We start from the raw sequence: 22276 nt of genomic DNA on the forward strand, positions 1-22276 counted from the left end.
TGACGTTGTGGCTGCACCACAATCCCCGTCACACAGTGCCAAAGCAGGATGTGGTCATCCGAGGGCATCACTCGGCAGGAAGCTAATGCAAAAAAAACCCCCCAACCCCATGCCATTCCTGAGGGGATGCTGTGCATCAAATAATCTTTGTAACAAGGTTTTTCCAATTTTTAACTCTTGGGTTTTGGCAACAGAACTGCAGGACGTGGGAAATCCTACTATTGGAGAAACTTGGAGACCAGCTGAGAAACACCAAGTCAATTAGACTAAAGAAGTGCTTGGTGTAAGAAGAAAAGAAATAATCCCCAAACTTAAGTCACGGTGAGGAAATGGTGGAGCTGAGAATAGTAGCCAGTACAAGGTCTTGCTACATGGACACCAAACCACTCAGCTTATTTCTGCTAAGTGGAAGCATAAGGAGTCTGAATTTAGGGTCAACACACACCACAAAATGATCCAAGCATAAAGCTAAACCATCAGAGAAGAGGAAACAAATCTTTCCAACAGACTTATTACGAGGCAGGTCTCATAGTGATGCCTCTAGTTAGAGATGCTTTGCACCTTCAAGCCCTTTTCTTTGGTGCTTACTGCTTTAACAGATGGATTGAAATCTCCCACAAAAATCCCAGAAACATCTGACCTGGAAGAAGTTCATTAGATATTTTCCTTGAGTTGTTTCAGAGAGCAAATCCAGTTTTGCAGCACTTTCCAATAAGTTTTGAGACAAGTCAGTCAGGGCCAAAAAGTCATTCAATAGTTAGATGGGTAAAGCTTTTACACTTTTGTGTTTTGAAGATTCAAACTTGGCAAATGTTCTTTTTTCTAGTGAAGTTTCTTTTGATATCCTGAGGAAAATCAGGCCACAGCCTAGCCTAATTATGAACTTCCGAAAAACATGGCATTTGTACTGAAAATTGAAGTTTGAAAACCAAGGTTCAACTCATTATCAAAATTGAGCCTTTCGGAAAAAAAATATTACTGGATTAAACTGATCCTTATATGCCATTTTCATCAGCTAGAAAACCATCTACAAATAATAGCATAAGGCTGCTTGCTCTGTTCTCTGCACTTCTCTGTTGCTCCCCAGTAGGGTGAAAAAAAAATAACCCTGCAGCAAAGGCACAGATTATGAGAAAAGGAAATCACTAGATTTGAAAGTCTTTAAAGCAGAAAGAGACAGGTTGTGATCAAGGGCCACAGCAGAAGGGACTGACTGAGACACCAGAACAAAAGCAGCTCCACAATCTCCTCTGCTCCAGTTTGAGTGGGAAGAAAATGTTCCTTTTTTCCCCACTGCTGTCATACATCAATACCTTGCTCTGGACTACTCTAAAAGGGAATAAGCATGTTTAAATACTCAATTTCCTCTAAATTCTGAATTTCCTCTCATACAGTAGAGATGGTATCTTGACAAAACTATTCTTTACTTTTTCCAAAGGGGTGCACTTTTTTTTCCTATAACTTAGTTAAAAGGACAGATGAGAAACCAGTATGCTCTCTTCCCAGTTATTTAAAAATTACCCTTAAAATTTATTTAAAACTTAATTCCCCAAGACATTCTGAATTTCAAATGATGAGTAAATTTTTATTTTTATTGCACCAAATTCGGGAAAAGAGGAGAATAACAACAAGCCAGACATACCCGATATACATTTCATGAAAATTTCAGGGGACATCCATGTCAAAATGCAGAAAAACAGAAACACACCTCTGAAAGCTTCCATCTTTTTAAAGATGAAGTCCACTTTACCTCAGGTTTTCCTTTGCTAACTGAGTTTGTTTCAAAGAGTTAAAGAAACTCTTTAACATCAACTTTAGCACCAACTTTACAAGGGCTATCTCAGGGCCCAGCATAGCACAAGCTTTTTCAGACCTCAGTCACTGATTTAATCCTCACCTACACTGTTAAGGGCAAAGACTAGTTAATACCCAATTGTAACCAAAATTAAAAACTACTGAGGAACCACCTCGAAATAGCAACCTGCAGAACAAGTGCTGGCATTCCCAGCTGACGATCCCACAATACTCTAATGGCTCTGTTACACCAATGTTTTGGTCTCCACAAGGAAGATGACCTTAAAGAAGTAGTTTAGGTTTCCTGGTCAAGCTGTACAGTTACACAGATGAAGTGCATCATCCTCCACTCTTGGCTTGACCAGTTCTCAGAGAGAAACACTGTACAGAAACTTCCCAGGACACTTTCCAGCACATTAAAAGGTAGTTCTGCATTTCCAAACAAAAGTGGCAGAGATGAGAGGAAGGAGGTTGACATGACAAGGATCAGGTAGCTGGTCACAAAGTACAGCTGTTGGTTGTATGCACTGCTTAACCAGCACAAAGTGGTTTGGTGTTTTCCCAGAACTGCTCCTGACTGAGATGTGACACAGACAGAGGCTCAAGACATCATGGTATTTCTGGACAAGTGAGGACAATACCTAGGAGGCACACATGCAAAGCTCCTGAGAGACAGTTTTCTACTGCCCATATATATGTTTTCAAAAACAAGCTCTAAGGAATTGATGTCAGCCCACTAGACTTCAATTTCCCATCTTCCCAATCTTGGAGAAGGTTCAATAAAATGACAGCAGAGCTGTAAGGTTTTCTTTAACACCAGATATACCTCCATGAGAGAATGGTTGTTCCCTACTCTTCCCTATCCACCACTCCCAGTTTCCCAGGCACATACTCAGTCTTCACAGGTTCACAGTGGTACCAACAACTCTGTTCAAGCCTGAAAGTGCCTAACACATTACAGCACTCTACTAAAAAATAACCCTTAATGAGTAAGATCAGGTGATCTGGGAAAAAATAAAAAAAAAAAATCAGTTGTTGTAATGCCCTGGAGGGAATCCAACAGGAAAATTTCCATATAAGCAAAAGAAGAAGATGATGCAACATGAGTAAATTTATGAACACATGCTGTTCAGTCGCTATCTGCTAATCCTGCCATGGATAAATATAACCTTTACGTAAAACTGAAAAATATTTTTAAAGCCACACAAAAATATCTAAAAATAAATGTTATTGTCAAAAACACTGAAGGTAAAAATTCATTGTATTATTTTCAAACTACAGCTCTAATTCCAGATACATTGAAAGGTCTTAGCATGCTAAGATGCTACACCAAATCTGGAAAAAAAGGATACAAGAGTGGTATGACTTTTCTGGTATAGAATTATTCTGAGTAGTCAAAGAGAAAGGACATGACCATAGTTGAGGATAAAATTAAATACCAACAAATGCAAGGCAATAAACCCTGAGGAAGGAAAAAGCACCAGCAGTTACACATGTACTGCTACAGCCTCTAAGATTAGCTATTATTACCCTGGTAAGTGATCCTGAAATCAGTGTGGGGAATTCAGGATGTCAGTCAACTCACAAACTAGTTATAGCAGAACCAGAAAATGCACAGACAAAAGTAACAACATAATGAGGGAAAGGCTTTTGTGTAAGAAGAAGATTCACTGTGTTGGGAGGAGGGAAGGGGACAGCTAAGGCAGGATATGAGCAAGCTCTGTAAAATCACAGAGGACATAACTGAGGAACAACTCATCCACCACTGGCAGGACACGGGAAACACGATACTCCCACTGAAGGCATCAGGAGGAGAACTTCACACGACCAAAAAGGAGATGGTCCTGGTTGCCACCCTCACAGTCAGTACTGTGAAGCTGTGTCATGTACAAGTCTGAGTAGGTTAAAAGGAGTACTGGAGGCCAGGCCCATCAGCACCTACCAAAAGGGTGCTCCAGAGGCAAGGTCTGCTTAGAACAGGTTACAGCCCCCGCGTGTCCACGTGCAGAAGGACAGGACGGCGGACAGGACGGCACACAGGTGGCCTTCCCACGCCTGTGCTGCTACTGCCCACTGTCAGGGCCAGGGCACTTTGTTAAATGCATCTTTACCAATTCCTACCCTGCATCCAACTAAAGCCCTTGCGGTTGAGAGGGTATCTGCCTAAAGAATCGCCAGGATCGGAAAGTTGGACAAAGCTCCAGTTAAAACCAAGACACCCTGTTCTCATTTCAGAGGTATCACACCCTGCACTTGGCCTTCAGAGGATGCTGTTGCATGAGTTTCCATTTGGGGTATACTTCATATGCTTTTACAAGGTCAACCGAAACAACTAGAGGCTATTAAAAAAAAAAAAAAATCAAATAGAGAGGCTTGGTCCATCTAAACCAGTGATTTAGACCCTCTGGAAGAAAACAACAAACCTACATGCAACAATAAATTTCTGATATTTTTCTTAGAATTTCAGTACTGCAAGAATTTTAACATTCAAATTCCCTCTATGGAAGGTTGCACCATATTTATGCTTGTGCTCAGAAATAGGTTTGAATATATATTTAGAAGCAGGAAGTTAATTCAAGTTAAGATAACTTTCTCTTGTTTTTAAAGCAAGTATTTTTGGAAATATTCTTTAGTAGAATTCTAAGTACATCTAACTTGCAATTATCCTAGAGATTTGAGAGTACTAAGGTGACCTGAATAAAACATAATGGATAAAATGATATCTTATATCAATTAGGGTGTAAGTATGTTCACCTTCAGAAAAACTTGGAAGGCAGCTTTCTATAAAAAGTAAGGACAGATTTAAACACGGCTGTGGAAAGAATCTCCAGTGAGCAGCCTGCACTCTGCATCACACAACAGTGACACAACAGTGATGCTGCAGAAGGGCATTCCCACTTAAAACTGCCACCCAGGGGATCCACACTAGGATATTTGACAGCTTACTGTAAAAGTCTAAAAGCTCCCCAAATCAACAAAAGGGAATAAAACAGAATAATATAATTTTGGGATAAAATGCAACAAGTTATTTATTACGGTAAAAGTGTTAAAATACTTCTGGATATTTCAGACTTGCAATTAACTGCAAACCAAAAGCAAAATGTAACTTTTCTCTCCCTCAGTTTAGGTCTTGAGACAAAAAACTACTGATGAGAAAAGTTTAATAATCTCCCATTCTAGGTGCTAATGAGCATTGCTACTTTTTCCAGAGTGTTGCTCTGCTCAGGAGTATGGTTTGAGTGAAAAAACTGATATTTCTTTGTCAGAAAGTTAAATATAATTATCTCATAGAAACTTATTTATTCAACAACAGGGATTTTTAATGTGTTGTCATTATTAAAAAATAAAATAAAAAAAAAAATCAAGTTGGGTTTATCAGCACCTTAATGTTACAATGGAAAAAATGACAGCCTTCAAATATACTCCCCATGACTGTGTTTAGATGAGCTGCCCACCTGTGTGAGACACATTAAAAAAAAAACTCTCATTGCTATTGATTTCCCATATCCTGAAACATGATGCTACAAATTTGTGAATACTTGCTTTTTAATATTTGAGTTCAATGTAAGAGTAGAAGGTTTATTTCCTACCTGTAATGTACATGTGTCACTGTTGGTTGTCGATAGCCAAGAATCCAAGTTTGGATGTCTATAGGTTCACCTTTGGGATACGCGATAGTTGTATCTATCACCCACTGGAGACCTTTTGCTTTGCTCTCTAGGAACAAAAAGAAATGGGGTATTAAAGGTAATCAGAAAGTGCATGTCACTCATTTGAGAGTTATTCAATTTTTATATTACTTTATGAGGTATGAGGTACGAATAAAATAAGACCTTCAAAAATCAAATTCAGATTTCACTAAAGAGCACAGAAATACTCTTAGAACCTCCAGTCAGACCTAGATTTTACTTTCATGGTTATTTCTCTTGTTCCTACACACTGTAGTACACAAAATAGAACAAGTACTATAGCGTATGAGTACAGTCATGTGATATGCTGGCCCCAGAGTTAGGTGCTTCCCACCCTTCACCAAAAAAGAAAATTCCAAAATAAACATTCAAGCCTTTTGGTCTGCACTTCAAGCACCTTTACACCTGGGCCTTTGTAAAACTCACACTTGCAGCTCACTGATGGAGCAGCAGCCGTGCAGATCCCTCAAAGGTTCTTAAAAATCTGAGTTATGGTACAAAGACAAAATCACCACTTTGTGTATTCAGGATAAGAAAGCAAGGAACAGTTGGTCAGTTTTCAAAATGGAGAGGATACTGCACCCACAAGATCCCAGGAAAGCCTGATACCAGTACATGCTCAACATATTTAGAAACTGAAAAAAGGATCAAAGGAGGTGAAAATATTTGTTATGAAGATTATTCAGGAGAGTCAAATTTAAATCTGAATATAGGTTACTACCAGCAATAGTTCAGGTCATGTATCAACCTAGCCACTACACCTCTCTGGCATGTCTTCAATCCACAGGTTTGCAAAGAGGGAGAGCAGCAGATCTGTAAAGCAAACCAGGAAAGAGGGGCACATTGCCAAGATGACGCTTTGAGTTTAGTTTGTCAATTTTTATATCTATTCTGGAGCTGCCTTGTATTTGAGGTCATTGTATGTTCAGACTAGTATAGTAATGCTCACTTAATCACACTTGATACATTAGTGCAGCAATATGCTTACATCATACCCAGCAGTATCTTCAAGCATTCAAAAAGCTGACTATCAAAAACAGCCACCCACTGGCAAAAGCACATAAGAAGTGTTAGCTTTTAGTACAAAGTACAATACTCTTCAAGCCTGCAGCTGAGATAGCTATGAAACAACTATAAGAGAGGTTGACAAGAACACTGTCAGCATGAAGAAAATGTACAGGGATTGACTGTTCACCATCTTTCTCGGTACGAGAACAGATGTATTCAAAATTAAGCCGAAAGGAAAAGTTTTCAAAGCAAACAGAGAAACAATTTTTTCTGCAGATGAGAATAAAACTGTGGGGAATCCCTTGTTAAAGGATGTCAAGACTTGGATTCGAGAGGGAATTGAACAAGTACATGGAAGAAATCCACTGGAGGGTTAACTAACCAGGCAGAAACTCCCATCTGGCTTGGGAAACCTATCACACAGGAGACAGTCAGAAGCTAGGAGAATATGTGGGAGAAGTATGATGCATGTTTGCTGTGTTCACACTCTTCCTCTGAAATCCACTTGAAGCCATGGACAAGATGTTGGGCTAGACAGATTCTTGGTCTTGCCCAGAGTCACCATTCTAATTTTACAGAAGATCTATGACGAAATCTGCAACACACAGTCTGAGTAGCACTCAAAAAGCCACCTTTATTAATTTCAACTAGAATGCACATGCAAGGACTGACTTACGAGTTTCTACCTGCATTTAATTTAATTTAATTTGCATTTAAATTAATTAAGTGTGAAAAGACAATTACAGCAATACTGTCACATGTATCTATCAATTATTTTAACAAGTAGCTGGTGTTTTCATGGTGTCTACTCATCAATGGAGTGGTACTGCTTTGTTACAAATGCACATGTACTACTTGAGTCAGGCTAGACAGTATTTCCTAAAATTTAGGTTATGAGTTACCAGCATCATGCAACATGCCATTCAAAAATTTGACCAAGGGCAAGCTACACAGGTCAAGCTGAGACATTCAGTGCTACCTTCTGGAAATACAGTATTTTAAAACTCTGACAGGCATGTGAAATGAGAACACAAGGTCCCATTAGAGGCTCCAGCTTGCCAGCATCATGACAGAGTGCTTGTCAAGTCTCTCTTAAGCAAAGTACTAACTACAGAATCCTTCATTTTAAAAGTAGCAATGAATCAGAGAAAAGCCAATATGAAATTAAAAAGTAAATCCACAGAAGTATTCATTTAGAAATAGATTTCATAACAAAGTAATTCAATTTATTATTTTCCCAGATGTAAAGCAAGAATGGATAAAGACAAGTAAATTGTCTGAGTAAGCAACAAAGATCGTTAACTGCAATTAAAATGTGCCAGATGAAATGAGCACATTATCTTATTATTTACAGTAAAGTGTTTTAAAATAATTTATTAAATATTTAGCTTGTACTTAAAGCTGTTCTTTCAGTGGATAATGGTTTGAACTTCATTATGGGAAGACTCCTGCAGTCCTCTGCTGTGTTGATTTCCTACCTTCTGCTTTTGTGGAGCAGAGCTGCTGCAAAGGATTCCTCAGGCCAGCTCCAAACTCACCTCCAACACCTTTCAGGGCAGAGTGGGGAGAAAAAACTCTGACAGCCCAGGAACCCCAGGTTAGAAAAAAAAAATAAAATTTCTGAAGGTAAGATCAGCCTCTACAGATCCTCCTCTAGAGCAAGCAGGTCTTAATGCAGCTACCTCCACGTGCTATCAAATCACAGTCACAAGCCTATTTGTGCATGCTCTGGTTTAAAATAAGCTTTACATAATCATCCAAGATCTCAGACTGCCAAAAAAACTTAAGTCACGAAGGATTTAAGAAAATTAATTTTGAAGTAAACCTTGATGTCCTTTTGGAGGGGTTATACTATGTTGCACCCTCCTCATGAGCAAATTTATTTTAAAGCCAGGAAGCTCTAACAGATGTTGAAACTGAAAAAGAAACAGACAAGTGCACAAGACACAAAGGGGTAGGACCTTAATATCTCCAAGGATGCTGCTGTCAGGCCTAAGCAGACCTTTGAACAAGAATAAACCCTATTACATTTTAAATAGAGCACATTAACAGGAGCTCAAAACAGAAAAATTGCTGCATTACTTCGTATGGTGCGAATCTCAGGTCTGGCATTTGCAGCTGAGAAAACAGGGAGGTGTGTATACCTGCTCAAGAACTCCCTCTGCCAAGGTTCTAGTACTTGCTGAAAGATTGAGCAGCCTGGTTGCTGAAAAAACTGCTGCAGAGGCCATATTTAAGCTGATTTCTCCAAGCACTAGTTCTTCTGTGGTGTCAGTCTGCTTTGCCACTGGTGGAGGTGCTTGCACAGGTAGAGGTCTTTGATTTCTCAAAATGCTTCAAAATGTTAACAGTCTATTTCTCTTTAAATAGCACATAAGTGTTCAAAACAGGCCCACAAGCACTTGTCCTATATAATTGCATCCAAACCACATAGTAATAATGTACCTTAGTATGAATGGTACAAACTTGCCTTATGAGTGCTAAGACAAGACTGAACAATCACATGTAACAGTAGCTTTCTGGCCTAGATGAAAAAAAAAAAAAAGAAAAAAAATTCAAAGTAAAATTTAAACAGTTTCCTAACTTGTTTGGGTTTTGGTTTGCTTTGTTGTGTTTGTTTTTGTGGTTTTTTTTTAAATCACCAGCAGAGGCAAGTCTTCAAAGCTATTTTCTTCTTTATTTTTGTTCTAGCTGCGGGTTCAGTGATATTAAGTTGCCCAAATTTACTTAACGAGCAACTTATCATCAGCATCTTTAAGACATTCAGTGATCTGTCATCCTCTATGATCCTCTCAGGGCAGATACTTGACTGTCTACTATCACAAATTTATTGTGGTTCAGAGTTTCTTTTCATTCTCTCTATGTCCTCCCTGGGGTTACTACTCCTTGGGGTCAACTAATGCTAAAAAATGGATTAGAGCATGTGCAGAACTCCTCAAACCCGCCAGCAGACTGTCAGTGTTTACCACTGAGAAAAAGAGCAAGTTATAAAGATGTATTTCAGCAGGAAACTTTGCCTTCAGCTGAGCTCTAGATGGTGAGACACTGACAGACTGAATGCAGAGTGGAAAAGGATGTACCAGCCAGGCGTGAACTTGAGGACTGCAGCCTGCAATTGAAGAACAAAATATTTACTACCACTCACTATTATTCAGGTGTGGTTTCCTGAACACTTGCATCACCCTGAATGCAGCCAAAAGAGGCTGTTGCCTCGCCCTGCAGAGCAATCCATTCTTGTAACTTGTCCCTCGTTCTCTACTTGTCCTTGTGTGATCAGCTGGATCACTGACCTCAGAATTAACTTTTTTCTCCAAAGATTAACTCTCAGACTGAATATCTTACTCATCATTCCAAGATCTTGCCGTAACAAATCACCTGGAACAAAACAAGAAGCTCTTTTTCCAGGACAGAAGAAAATAAAAAAGCTTTACGTGTTATTCAAATCATATTCCTCATACAACAGCAAATCAAAAAGTTTGATTTAAAAAATTCAGTGTCCAGCTCTGCAGAAGGGCAAATGGAATTCCTCTCACAAAAAGCATCAGAACTGAATGTACTCTGCTGTATTTGAAATCAGTAAGATAAGATTTCAATATAGCTCTAATCAAGCTCATAGCAACTTGTTATCAGACAAAAAATGGCTGCATGGTAAAATAAAACAAGTTTTAAAAAACCATACTAGAGCAAGATTGATCAAAAATTAGCTCCAGGATGTTTATCTTTGAAGAAGAATTTCTCCAGACTCCTTTGAATTGCCAGCTGTTTGACACTTAGGACATTTTGCTACTTCTAAAGCTCAGGAGATTAATTCTTATCAACTGAAGAAACACTGTATTTGAAACCATGTAAGGGACTAAGTGTTCTGCTAAAAAAAAAAAAAAAACAAAACCAAAAAAACCCCAAACCATAAAATACCCCTGCAAACACACATATTGGTTCCTACAGGGCTAAGGTGAGGATGGCCTATATAGGGTTAAGGTGATGATAAAAATAAGTATTTTTATGCTGGCCATATTTCTATACTGCACTAACATCATCTTCTGGAATGTGAGCAGTGCTTTGTTTGGGTGGCACTGCACATCTGCCCAGAGAGATGCTCTCATCAGACACCACAGAACTACCTTATACTCTCTTTTCAGGGACAGACATCACTCAGCTACATTCTTTGGACTATTTACCTTCAAACATGTCACGCCTTCAAGTGATAGTACTACCTTTCCTATGTTTTCCCATCCTTCTATTTATTTAGGAATAAAATTATATAATTTCATTAAATTAAACAAGAGTTTCAAAAGGCAGCAAAAGCAACGACTGGTCTAGTTGTTTAATTTAGAATTTACTAGTAAAAGTCAGAATTCACCCCGATGAAGACTAGTACTTGGGACTTTAAATATGAATGAAAACTGTTAGGAGGAGGAAATTAAGATAAAAGCTGCTTGCCTTGGAAAAGCCAATGACAAAGAACTGATCAGTTAAAGTATAAGAATAATCAAATAGTAGCTCAGGAACATTCGTTCTTCCTCCTACTTTACAGAGGAGGAATCTGCTAATAAACTATGGCAAATTTATAACCAGTACAAAAATAAATTGAAAAGGGGATTGGATATTAAGAATACTAGTAGCATAATTAGACTTATGAATTTTTGGGGAGGTTACTGAACCTCACACTTCTCAACATAAACCCACCTCTACCAAAGGGATGACATAAATCAGATTAAAGACCATATAGAAGGACAGATGATGTAACACTGAGCTACAATTAGCCCAATTCTTGAACTACTACTTGAAGGCCACAATTTCAGCGAAATGTGATAAACAAAAGCCAGTTGGGCTGAGGAGCTGGGGTGTGACATGATCAAACAACTGTATCTGACTTGGTTTGTGCCACATACGGTGCAGCATAACAGTATATTAAGAATGAATCATCTTTTATTACAGTTGCTTTTGTCATCTTTTCACTTCACCCAGTATTATACTCAATTTCAGCTCAGAAAGTAGAATGGTATAAAAGCTGCAAGGATCATTTAAAATGAATTAAGTACTAATAACATGACAGCAGTCAAGAACACCACAACTGTGTACCATGACTCATCGTAACACAGCTACCCAGGAAACTCCACAGGAAGGGAACATAATTTTTGATGAGGAGTTACTCTAATCTATAAATCAATTTAACTAAAATCAGGTGGGAGAGGAATGTGAATTCCCATGAGTATCAATAAAGCTTGGTGGGAACAAAAAGACAGAGAGAATAACAAATAATGGAGAAGAAAGCTTATTATAGTAAGCTGAATAATTTGGTAACCCAGGACACCAGGAGCACTGTTAAGTAAGCCAGAATACAGCACAAAAAGAAGTGGTGCAGAGGAAAAATGTTTTCAACGAACCATGAAGTTCAAGTGCCATGCTACTGACAAAGAACCCGTTTCCCAAGCAAGGCAGCACAGTAACAATGCACATAAAGTTTATATACAGTCACTATGGAATTCACTGGCAAAACCCTGACTGTATACACCATATCTAGCTCCAGCACCCACAACTCAACAACGGTAACCTGAAGAGGATGCAAGCTTGATTTCACTGAGCTGGGTTTTTCATGTGATTAAAAAAAAAAGGGGAAAAAAGGAGATTAAAAGTAAAGATGATCAATAACTTGTTAGGCTTCTAACTTTAAAACATAACCCTATTAATTTATACAATTGTATTTCATTGAACTGCACAAACATTTTCTGATGTGGCAAGAGAACAGTAAAAGCCTTTGAAGGGCAGAAGATTAGAGGAAGAATGTTTTATACAAGAGACAAATCAAGAATTAACATTTTATACATCTCTGAAAGGGAAGTTTTACAATGCTAGAAACATTTTTGTGACCTTAAAAGAAGAAAGGACAAAATACCTGAGTGTCATTACCTATCAAACATTACTTTTTCCTTGCATATAAAATTTACTTTCACTTTTCTTTTTCATCCTTTTTAGTATGTTTTCAAGCCCATTACTGTGAGAAAATGACAGCTAAAACCACACGTTTCGTTCCTATTTTGTCCACTTATTTTTTCTTCTGTCTTTTAAATAGGATGAACAGACATGGTTCCATTTTATTTCTGAGATAATTCCTTTATTTTAGTATCCAGTTAGGTCAACTACTATCAAGTGTTCATTTCTCTGGAGTCTGAATCGTGCTACTCAAAAAAAAAAAAGCCAGGTTTGATGGTCAGCTATGTTGACAGCAATCTAAGAGTAGGAAAACATAAAATTGGTATTTGACAAGTGCTTTTGGTCTCCTTCCAGAACCAGAAGGTTTGTAATTCATTTGGGGAACTTCTTACTTTTCATACCTTTTTGCCTTTGAGATGGGAAGAAATAGAACAGGAACAGGCCAAACTTTTCTCCTCAAAAAACTTTTTAACAAGGACTGGGGTATTCAGTTTCTCTCTTTTAAACCTAAAATGTTTAATGACAACAGCTTTTTCAGCCTTTCTTTTCTGAATATTGCCTGACAGGAAATAGTCTGATGCATTCCACAGCTTGATTTTTCAGTTCATTTTAAATCCTACCTTCACTCCTGCAAGAACATCATCTCAATTTATTTCCTATGTTGACAAGAATAACTTAAAAATTAAAAATCTGGAAGCAATTTCTGTACGAGAGTTCATGCTAACCCTGAAATTTGAACTTCAGACAGAAAAAAACCCCGAAGTCCTCTGCATATGTGGCTTCATTAGTATGGATCTTTGTTTCAAATCACTAAACAATTATCAGAATTTGGCTATGGAAACACCAACACCACTCATCAATAAGAAACTACCACAACCCCCCAATCCATTGTTTCTATAATAAGTAACAGAAATCCACAACTAAGTTAAGATCTAACCTTGGTCTTGAACATGCCAAGAAATTAATTTTAAAAATTGAGAGACTAGAAGCACCAAGTCCCATAACTACAGGCATTATTTATATCCCAGCTATACCCTCCTCTAGGCCAGGCACTCCAGAACAATAATGCTGCAGGAATATCCTTATTCCCTCCTAACTCTTCTGACATAAGACAGCCAAAACAATCCTTCAAATCTAGTACTCAGTGACTTAACTCCAGTAACAATAGGGACAGTCAACATAAAGATCTGTAGAGAAGAGAATAATTTGAACTCCATAGAAAATAATTCAAGAGGAGGAATAAAGTATACGGCACTGGATGCAAAGAAACTTTTAAAGCCAGGAATAAAAATATGAACATAGTATATTCCAGAAATACTTTTACTATCATTCCATGCTATCACAAAGCAGTGCAAACCATCAATCTTGCTGAAAGGAGCAGCTCATCTTCTTGCTCACTCTGGGGACCTATTCCAGTATCTGCTTTACCCATCATGTGAACCAAGCCACGCATTCACGCAGCCACACCACAGAATAAATCAAATTAAAAGTAAAATTTCATTCCTTCTTTTTTTGTCTCAAGGTCAAAAATAAAGTTAGCAGAATTAAAAGTAAATATGAAAACATTTATATAAAATACAATGGTCCATTCTGAATGTAATTGACATTTGAAGAGACCAATTCAACACAATGTTTTTCTTAAACCTTTGACATTCAATTTGCTTTTTACCCAGAAGAGTGAAGTGGTCTTTACCTTTTATCACAGCATCTCCACCGGTTGGAGTTCCATTTTCTTGTGGTGCTACAAGTGTTTTCAGAATTACTTGTGTTGCCCCAAGTCTTGGCAGGGTAACATGTTTAAGAAATGGCAAATTGTTTTTCTTGGCAAATGCCTGGCTTGTTTCTCTCCTTTTCCTAAGAAAGCCACCCTCTGGAAATAAAACAATCCATTTCCGATTGCGGCTCCTGTAATATTTTTCTAGATGATCCTTGAGTAACACAAGCTGCTGGTCACGGTGTGTTCTTCCCTACAAAGACAAAACATTATCTAAATAAAATGAATGCTTAAAAGTAATAACACCAGACATATTGTTTCTAAGATTTCTCTCTTATCATAGATACAAACAAGCCCCTAAGACAATGTTCTCCTTCGAGTACATCCTGGTGCCAAACACCACTTTACAGAAAGGCTGACAAAAAGCCCCTGAAATTGAAGATGAAGCTCTTGATTTGATGACTTCTCTGCAAGAGTGACATCCAGAATGTATGTGGGACCTTCACTTATGTATTTACAGAATTCCCTCATTGTTACTGGGCCCAGAACTGAATTTGCTAAACTGAATTCTATAACACAGTCTAGGGGTCAAGCTATGACTTTGAGGTCTATGTTTAATCAGTAATTTCTGCAAGCCAAACAGTGTCTCTGCTTACACTATCTCCTGTGCACCTCTCCCGTCCCCCATCCCACAGCAGAATTGCAGAGGTACCACGGACAAACCAGGCCTCAGCTCGGTTACCACAGCAGGACCACAGATTTCACTCACATCTGCACTGCTTGAACGACTCATCCATTTCTCCTCTTTGATCTATTAGCACGACTTTGTCACTTAAGACAGTAAGTACATTTCTTAATTACTGCAGAAATATCTTCAATAACAATCTTCTCTCTTCCCATCTCTGCACACACCAAGAGCAAGCTACCCAATTTTTCAGAGGAATCTGTTTACATTAATTATCATTTCAGAGTGCTCCGAAGTGACTTTGTCAAATCCCTCAAAAGACACAAGAGTCCAAAGAAAGTTCTCCTCAGCAGAGGCAATTTTAATTCTCTGAAATGTCAACAAAACTGACACAAACCTTGCACTCTGTGGTGGTTGGTTGAGCTTTTTTGGCAGAGGAAGGAAGAAGGAAAGAGAGGGGTTGAGTGAAAGGCAACAAGAAACAATATTTTATTGAAGATGAGTTTTGTGAAAGTGTTTCTCCTAGATTTAAGTCTCACTTCCAACTTACCTCATGAGAGGGAAGTAAAAAGCTCTGCCTGCTCGTATTAATGCAATTAAAGAGCAATACAAAAGTTCCTCAGTTAAACCAGTCCTTTCTCATCAGACCACAGGACTCCAGGATTGCATAACAGTCAAGAAAAGAGCAGTGAACAATAAACTTTTCACATTAGATACTAGAACTCTCCAAAACCTAAAAAAAACTAACAAATATGACTGGTGAACAAACTGTGGTTTAGCAAATACCCTGAGCTTTAAGATGCTGCTGCAATAGAGGAAAGTTTACTGGAATAGTTGAAAAGAGCGGAATGTTTAAAAGTAACCGTATTTAGTGGAACACTGAGGAGCCCTGGAAGATAAAAAGCAGTTAATACACTCTCCAGAAAGAAGAGGAAGTAATTAATACAGAAGTAAAAGCAGCTCCTTAACACAACCAATTCTTGAAGATCATGGCTAGCTGATCATCATCACAAGAAACAGGCTCAGCCATCTTTCCTTTATAGGAAAGAAGACAGGTAGTAGCAGGCTGCTGACAAACTCTTTAGAATGCCATGTGCTTTTGTACCACCAGTATGGCAAGTTACCAACAGTCTCGGGAGAAAGCACTACTCAACTTCCAGTCGACCTCAGAGGGATTCCTAAAACTGCCATTGGCTCTGGTCATGAAAATGAGGCTACTGTACATTTTTAACAAACAGGACGCACTGCACCACGATCAAATTATAATATTTTATAGGGAAAAAACCAAAGTATTTGCTCATCCAAATATTACTAGGGCCTTTCTAGAGCTAGGTAAAGGACCATTACTTCCTCACCTAAAGTGTTTTTGCTATACCCAAAGGCTAACTAAAAGCCAAGAAACATTTTATTTTCAACCGGTTTATATTTAGACTCACGATGACGTAATTTCATTTCTGATGTTGCATATGTGAGCCACTTTACAAAAATAAAGAAAAGCCTTAGATTTTGCCACTCAGTAATGGTTTGGGTTTGTAACTGGAATTGCAACACTACATTCAGAAGTTACAACTACAAGATGACAGCCGTGTGTACCTCAAAATGTGCATCTTGTGAATTCTAACTACTGAAACAGATTTGTATTTTACACAGTGTCACATCCTGTTCCTTTCCGTATTCTCACAGTATACAGTTGTATACCTCTAGAGACCTTTGTTTTATTATCTAATTTTGCCTGAGGTTTTCTAGCCATGCCTCTAGTCTGCCTACAGCTTTGATTAAGTATTTCTTTACTTCATTCTGAGAAAATTAGCTCCTCCTTCTCTGCAAAGTGATAATTCATTAATTCCCTCTGGCTGCCCATACATTTTACGTCCAGACAAATAAAACCAAGGAGAGGAAAAAACATGTATGCTAGATATGACAGTTCACATGACTGCAGCAGGTTCATGCTTATTATTATCCATCTAAGTTTCTACTTTTAGAGCACAGGCTACCAAACAACAAAAAACCCCGCCCAGACTGTATGAAAAAATCTGAGGCTTTCACTCAATATTTCCCTTGTTGAGTTCAACAGACATTCTTTCCTGATGCTCAAAAAATAACTAACCTTAAAAAATAAATTAATTACTATTTATGCAGGTCCATCACCACCTTGAACTGGTCCATTACCATGTCACCACCAAAAGGGACAGTCCTGCCTTTCCTTATTTGAAACTGACAGTCAGAACATGGACTTAACCAGACTCTGCACGGTTTCAAGATCCCTAAGGAAAGACAAGAGGTGACGACAACAACAGGTGCCTCAGAAACACAGAGACCAAAAGTACTGTCCATGTATTTTCCTTGAACACCACTCTCATAATAGGCTCCCATCACAACTGGATTCCATAAACATTTGTGTCCAAGCAAATAATAAAGTTAGCTTGGAAAATAAAGCAGTTTCAGAACGAAGACCTCTCCAAATATAAACTTCAAAGCATAGTTATTTCATCCTTCAAACCATCCAGGCGGTAATAAGTAATTCCCATAACACCACAATGTTCCAAATATAAGGATAAATCAGAGCACTATCACGTGTTTCCATTTACCTGTCTTATAAAGAAGTCTCCGTGGATTAGAGACACAATGCCAAAGTTTGTATACTTAAAAATATGATCCATCAGCCACATCATCTGACGGACAACCTGAAAAGTAAAAACAAAAAAATTTAGTAAATATCAATTGCAGAGAATTACATCTATTCTGGTCACATTCTTGTCATTCTTGCAACAGCAATAAAACTAGCAAATATATAGAATAAAGTCCTTGATGTTCCAAAGTATCGAGCAACACAGGTGCTACACTTCTCCCTCAAGAGAAGGATTAAATAACTGCCTTTTTGTAATATAATACAGAGTTCTACAACATTAGCCATATGCTAGTTATTTCTACTCTACCTTTTCACACAGGTAGTTTAATGCTTCTTATTGACACACTACCACAATTTTAAGCCAGTTGCAAGCTAAAACCATTTTCAGTGTTTGTTAAAGTACACAAAACAATACAATTGTATTTGAAACCTCCAACTGTTTTACATCTACCACACAGGCAAGTTTCCTTACGTTATTTTGTACTTGGCAATTTTGGGGATAAGGTCATGCTGTTCTCACGCTTCCGATGTGCATATGCTCCATATGCTCTCAGTCTCTGAACAGCAGCATTCACCAAGACCTTTGTACAGCCCACATGCCATTAGCCATGTCTCTCATGGTAGAGCAGCCACATGCATCCCTGAGAATTTAATTACATCCTATTCCTTGTCTCAGCCAAGCAGCACGGTGAGAAGGCAAAAACAAAGGCTGAGCCACTAGATTCACTTATACCATTACTTCTTGCAGGACAGCGAAGGCAGATTCTTTACCTGCTCAATCCTTCGAGATTTAAAACAATAATTACTCCCAGTGAAGTAAGCAACAGAAGGGAAAAGCCTCCCCTCTCACAAGGTCTTTCCCTTCTATTGCTCCTACATGCAGATTTTGAGAGGGGTAGGAATTAGGTCTCCTAAATTGGAAAATCCAGAGTCTCTTACACGCTCTCAGTCATGGACTAGGCCAGCTGCCTTTACTCTTCCCTATGTTGCGAGGCCACACCAAGACTGACTGAAGTTAAGTGACACCTGAAGTCATGTAACACAGTACTCTTCCATTTATCATCATAAAAAAAATAATATGAAGAACCGCGACATTTCTCTGGTAGTCAGATGATCATTCAGGCACCTTCTGCTTTGCATCTTTCAGTTGCCTACAACACATACTTTCAAGCAAAGACAGAAAGAAAGTAGACTAAGAAATAAAGATTTCCTCTAGAAAAACTAATGTATCATTTATATATTAGTCAATTACATCTACTACTTGAGTGTACTCTCCAAATACCCAGAGGCTTGCACATAACTGAAATACTCAGACTCCACATCCATGCCTTCAAAGTATTTCTAAGAAAATAGTTTGATACAGTGAGCTTTTACTTGTTTCCACAATCTTCATGTCTACATGGAATTTGTAAAAAGAAGCAGATCACACTTTATGCAGGAATTCTGTTTTGTAAAAGCAGCTCTATAATTTGCAATTTCTATCTAGAATTGCATGTATTGTTAAGTCTTTCTTCCAGAGAAATCTAATTATCTCTTTGAGTGTTCTCATTACCTATTCTCACTTTTGACCACAGAAGCTATAAGTGAATTGTGCGTTATATATCTGGAGAAAGGTAACTGTCACATAGCCCATTTCTCTTCCTTATCTGTAAAAAACTGAAGTCAGATGTTCAGCAAAGTGAAGTATTTACACACGTGTAAGAACATACCTGTCATAGAACCTGTAAGACACATTATAGCCTCAGACATAAAATGATGCCCCAGCAAAATCTGAATGTCACATTTAGAAGCCGTCTAGCCTCACCTAAGAGCACATGAAGATGATCTTAACTTTTGTTTTAATGCTACCAAGTACCAGATCTTGAATGCAAAAGTACCCATTTCTGGACCCTCTAGCATATGTGGAAATCACAGAGAGAAAAGGACAGCTCTCAAAGATATGAAAGGTTCTGCTTTGGAAACAAGCATTCATCTCTTCTCCGTGACATGCTACTATCCCTTCCTGTATGCCAATGTTATTCCTTAGTAGATAGTATTCCTATGGTATTCCTGTACATCCAAAGGAACAAAGGTACACTATGTATTTGTGAGTGACAAAAGAAAAATTGTTTCCTAGATACAATCCCCCACTGGAGACTAATATTGGGGAAATGGTTTATCCTACAGCTATCTCTAGGCCTGCGGAAAATAAAAGGCAAGGTCTTAAAGCAACAATTCTTCTCTGCAGATATTCACATTCTTTCCATTTCAGTAAATTAAAATGCCTTAGGGAGGGGAAAAAAAGAAAGAAAAGCTGTACCCTAAGGACAAGAGTTAAAAAAAGGCACCACTGAGAGGTGTTACTGCTCTTCAAGGCACTAGAGTGAGTTTATGCCCACGCATCAGCCCAACAGTGACAGGCTGGTGTAGGGAACCATATCCTTGGATAAAAACACCACCAACATTTCACTAATTACAATTTAGCCTGCAGCAGTACTCAGGTCTGTCAGTGTTCATCTACTACTTTGGTATTTTGACAACTGTTGTTCTATTATATCAAGCAGAAGTTACACCAACATAATCTATTTTACTGAAGGAGATAAGCAAGCTTAATTATCTGCTTCTCTGAAAGAAAACGTCTTTTGAGGAGTCCACACTGGTTCCTAGATGTTCTATGAAAATCCTGGAGGAGGAACTCTTGCCCAGCAATGCCAGGGCTTCTCCCCTACCATACCACTTTTTATTGTCTTTTTCTTTAGATGATGGTAGGTTTACCCTGAAAGTTGATCATTGTTCTTAAGAATCTGAAGTCCAACTCACCACATTTTAGGTGACACAGTGCTTCTAACTAGCATCCCTGGACTTCCTCAGTCTTTCTGAGAAGGAATTACATGATTGTGTCACAGATAAATGTCACATGTAAGTTATAATTAAGACAAAACATACAGGCAGTTTGCTGTGTGTGGGCTACAAAGAGAAAAACTCCAGAATCCAGTGATAATAAATCTGCCTATAAGCCTTGACAGTAAGAAGTACAAAGAGGAAATATTTTTATTTATGAACTCTAAGACATGAAATCAAAAAGGAGTTCAAAGAATAGGACACAATTATCTCGTTTGCAATCAAAAGGCAAACTAGATTAATGGATATTCATTATGTTCTGTCATCAAGGGCAGAATAGAGGACACTGCAAGATACTGGTGGTGACTATTCTATTTAGTATCCTCAGGAATGAAACAACGCTTATCAGATGAGTCTCTTATCACTTGCATTTTCAAGGAGGTTTAAGCAAAGACATTCAGAAGTGTTTTGAGCACAGATTCATAGTTGTTTACGGATATGAAGAATTTTTGGATGTCATTTAAGGTCCTTTTTCTTTCATCCTTCCTGCTTAAATAAGTTCAGAAGGTAGAAAAAGCTTTTACCAATTATAGGAAAAAATCTAGGTGCCTTCTATTCACAGACTCACTTTCATTTCCCTCTACACAGATTTCATAATGAAGCAACCTGGATAGACTGACTTTCATCTTTCAAGCACCTCTAACTTAACAATGAAACCTGGGAATGCATGTCTTGAAATCTGCACTCAAACAGCTGCAAGCTCTACTTTTTTGTCTCCACTGCACCCTTCCTAGCACTGCTTTCTGTTCCAAATAAGAAAAAAAAAAGCCTCATTTATCAGTCCTAATCCAGTCAGAAAGCAGTAATAGCAGCATTTCAACCTAATTCTTTTTGTTAAACACATAACCTTTAATGTTTATGAGACCACAACTAACTTACTAAATTTGTTTTAACACTTATTTTCACAAAGAAATTGGAACAATTTCCTGAACTGTATAAAAAGCGTAATTAGTTCACTTCTGGTTCACCTGAAACCTTACTGTGTGGCTTCTCTTGTGGTAGCCTGTATTAACCAAACAAAACCAGTCCAATCCTTCCACTAAAATTCTGACTTTTAGCTAAAAGTTCCACTTCCCTAATAAGAGATCCTGGGTTTTTACTCACATAAGTGAATCTCAAAGACTAGATACATTTTAGCATGTGTATTTTAGCTTACTTCTTAGAAAGATTAAATTTGCTTAAAACAGATAGCCTGCACTAACATTTGTATGTAACATTTTATAAAACACTAGAAAAAAATACCATCATAGTTCTCAACATGATCCTTAGGAAACACTGTCAAGTTGCAAGACTGTTTCAGTCCTCAATACACAGAAAAAACACAGAACTTTAAATCAAACACTTCTGATGCCTTAAATTAACTTTTTTTTTTAAAGCAGCATAAACAGTAAGCAGATTATATCTGTATTCAGCCTGTATTGACTGGCAAAAGCAAGCAAAAGAAATTTTGGACTGCCACAGGAGGAAGATGTCCCTATGTCTGCCACTGCAGAATCACTGCTGAGAGGCCACCTTTGCTAAGCTGTTGTACTTGTTAGTATCCCTGTCTGTGTGAAATGAAAGTGAGCCTTTCACCTCTGAAAATGCTTTGAGACCTAAAAAGTGTTGTCTGAGTGGTAAAGTATTTAGGAACTCTTCTAAACAAAAGAAAAATAATTCTTGAAAATTACTATCTTGCTACTAACAGATGAGTATCAAGCTTGTGAAAGACTCCATGTTAAGTTTAAACTGGATTTCAAGAAAACCGATTAATTTAAGCAGTTGCAATACTGTGTACCACTGCCTTTTGGACAGGGAGGTTTATTTTCACACTCTCCCCCAGTACTTTCACAGGCACTAAGACAAGACAATTCTCTTCTGTTCAGAAATACGAAGCAAGCAATTTAAAACCATCTGATTTAGCAAGTTCTAGCAAGGATAAACTATCCTAATCTTCCTCATTA

General features: G+C 38.0%; 1 protein-coding gene across 3 annotated transcripts in view; it reads right to left on the bottom strand.

Annotated features, from left to right (window-relative positions):
* The window catches only part of LPGAT1 (lysophosphatidylglycerol acyltransferase 1), a 66726-nt gene that overhangs the window by 14631 nt on the left and 29819 nt on the right, over positions 1-22276 (bottom strand). For all 3 annotated transcript variants that reach the window (XM_051783739.1, XM_051783741.1, XM_051783740.1), the window contains 3 exons: positions 17413-17508; positions 14119-14392; positions 5385-5511 (listed from right to left, as the gene is read on the bottom strand). In XM_051783739.1, coding sequence (XP_051639699.1) covers positions 5385-5511; positions 14119-14392; positions 17413-17508 — 497 coding nt within the window. The remainder of the gene's footprint in view (positions 1-5384; positions 5512-14118; positions 14393-17412; positions 17509-22276) is intronic.

Source organism: Manacus candei, unplaced genomic scaffold (assembly GCF_025592945.1).
Source record: "Manacus candei isolate 608988 ecotype Guabito, Panama unplaced genomic scaffold, ASM2559294v1 h1tg000017l, whole genome shotgun sequence".
Classification (NCBI taxonomy): domain Eukaryota; kingdom Metazoa; phylum Chordata; class Aves; order Passeriformes; family Pipridae; genus Manacus; species Manacus candei.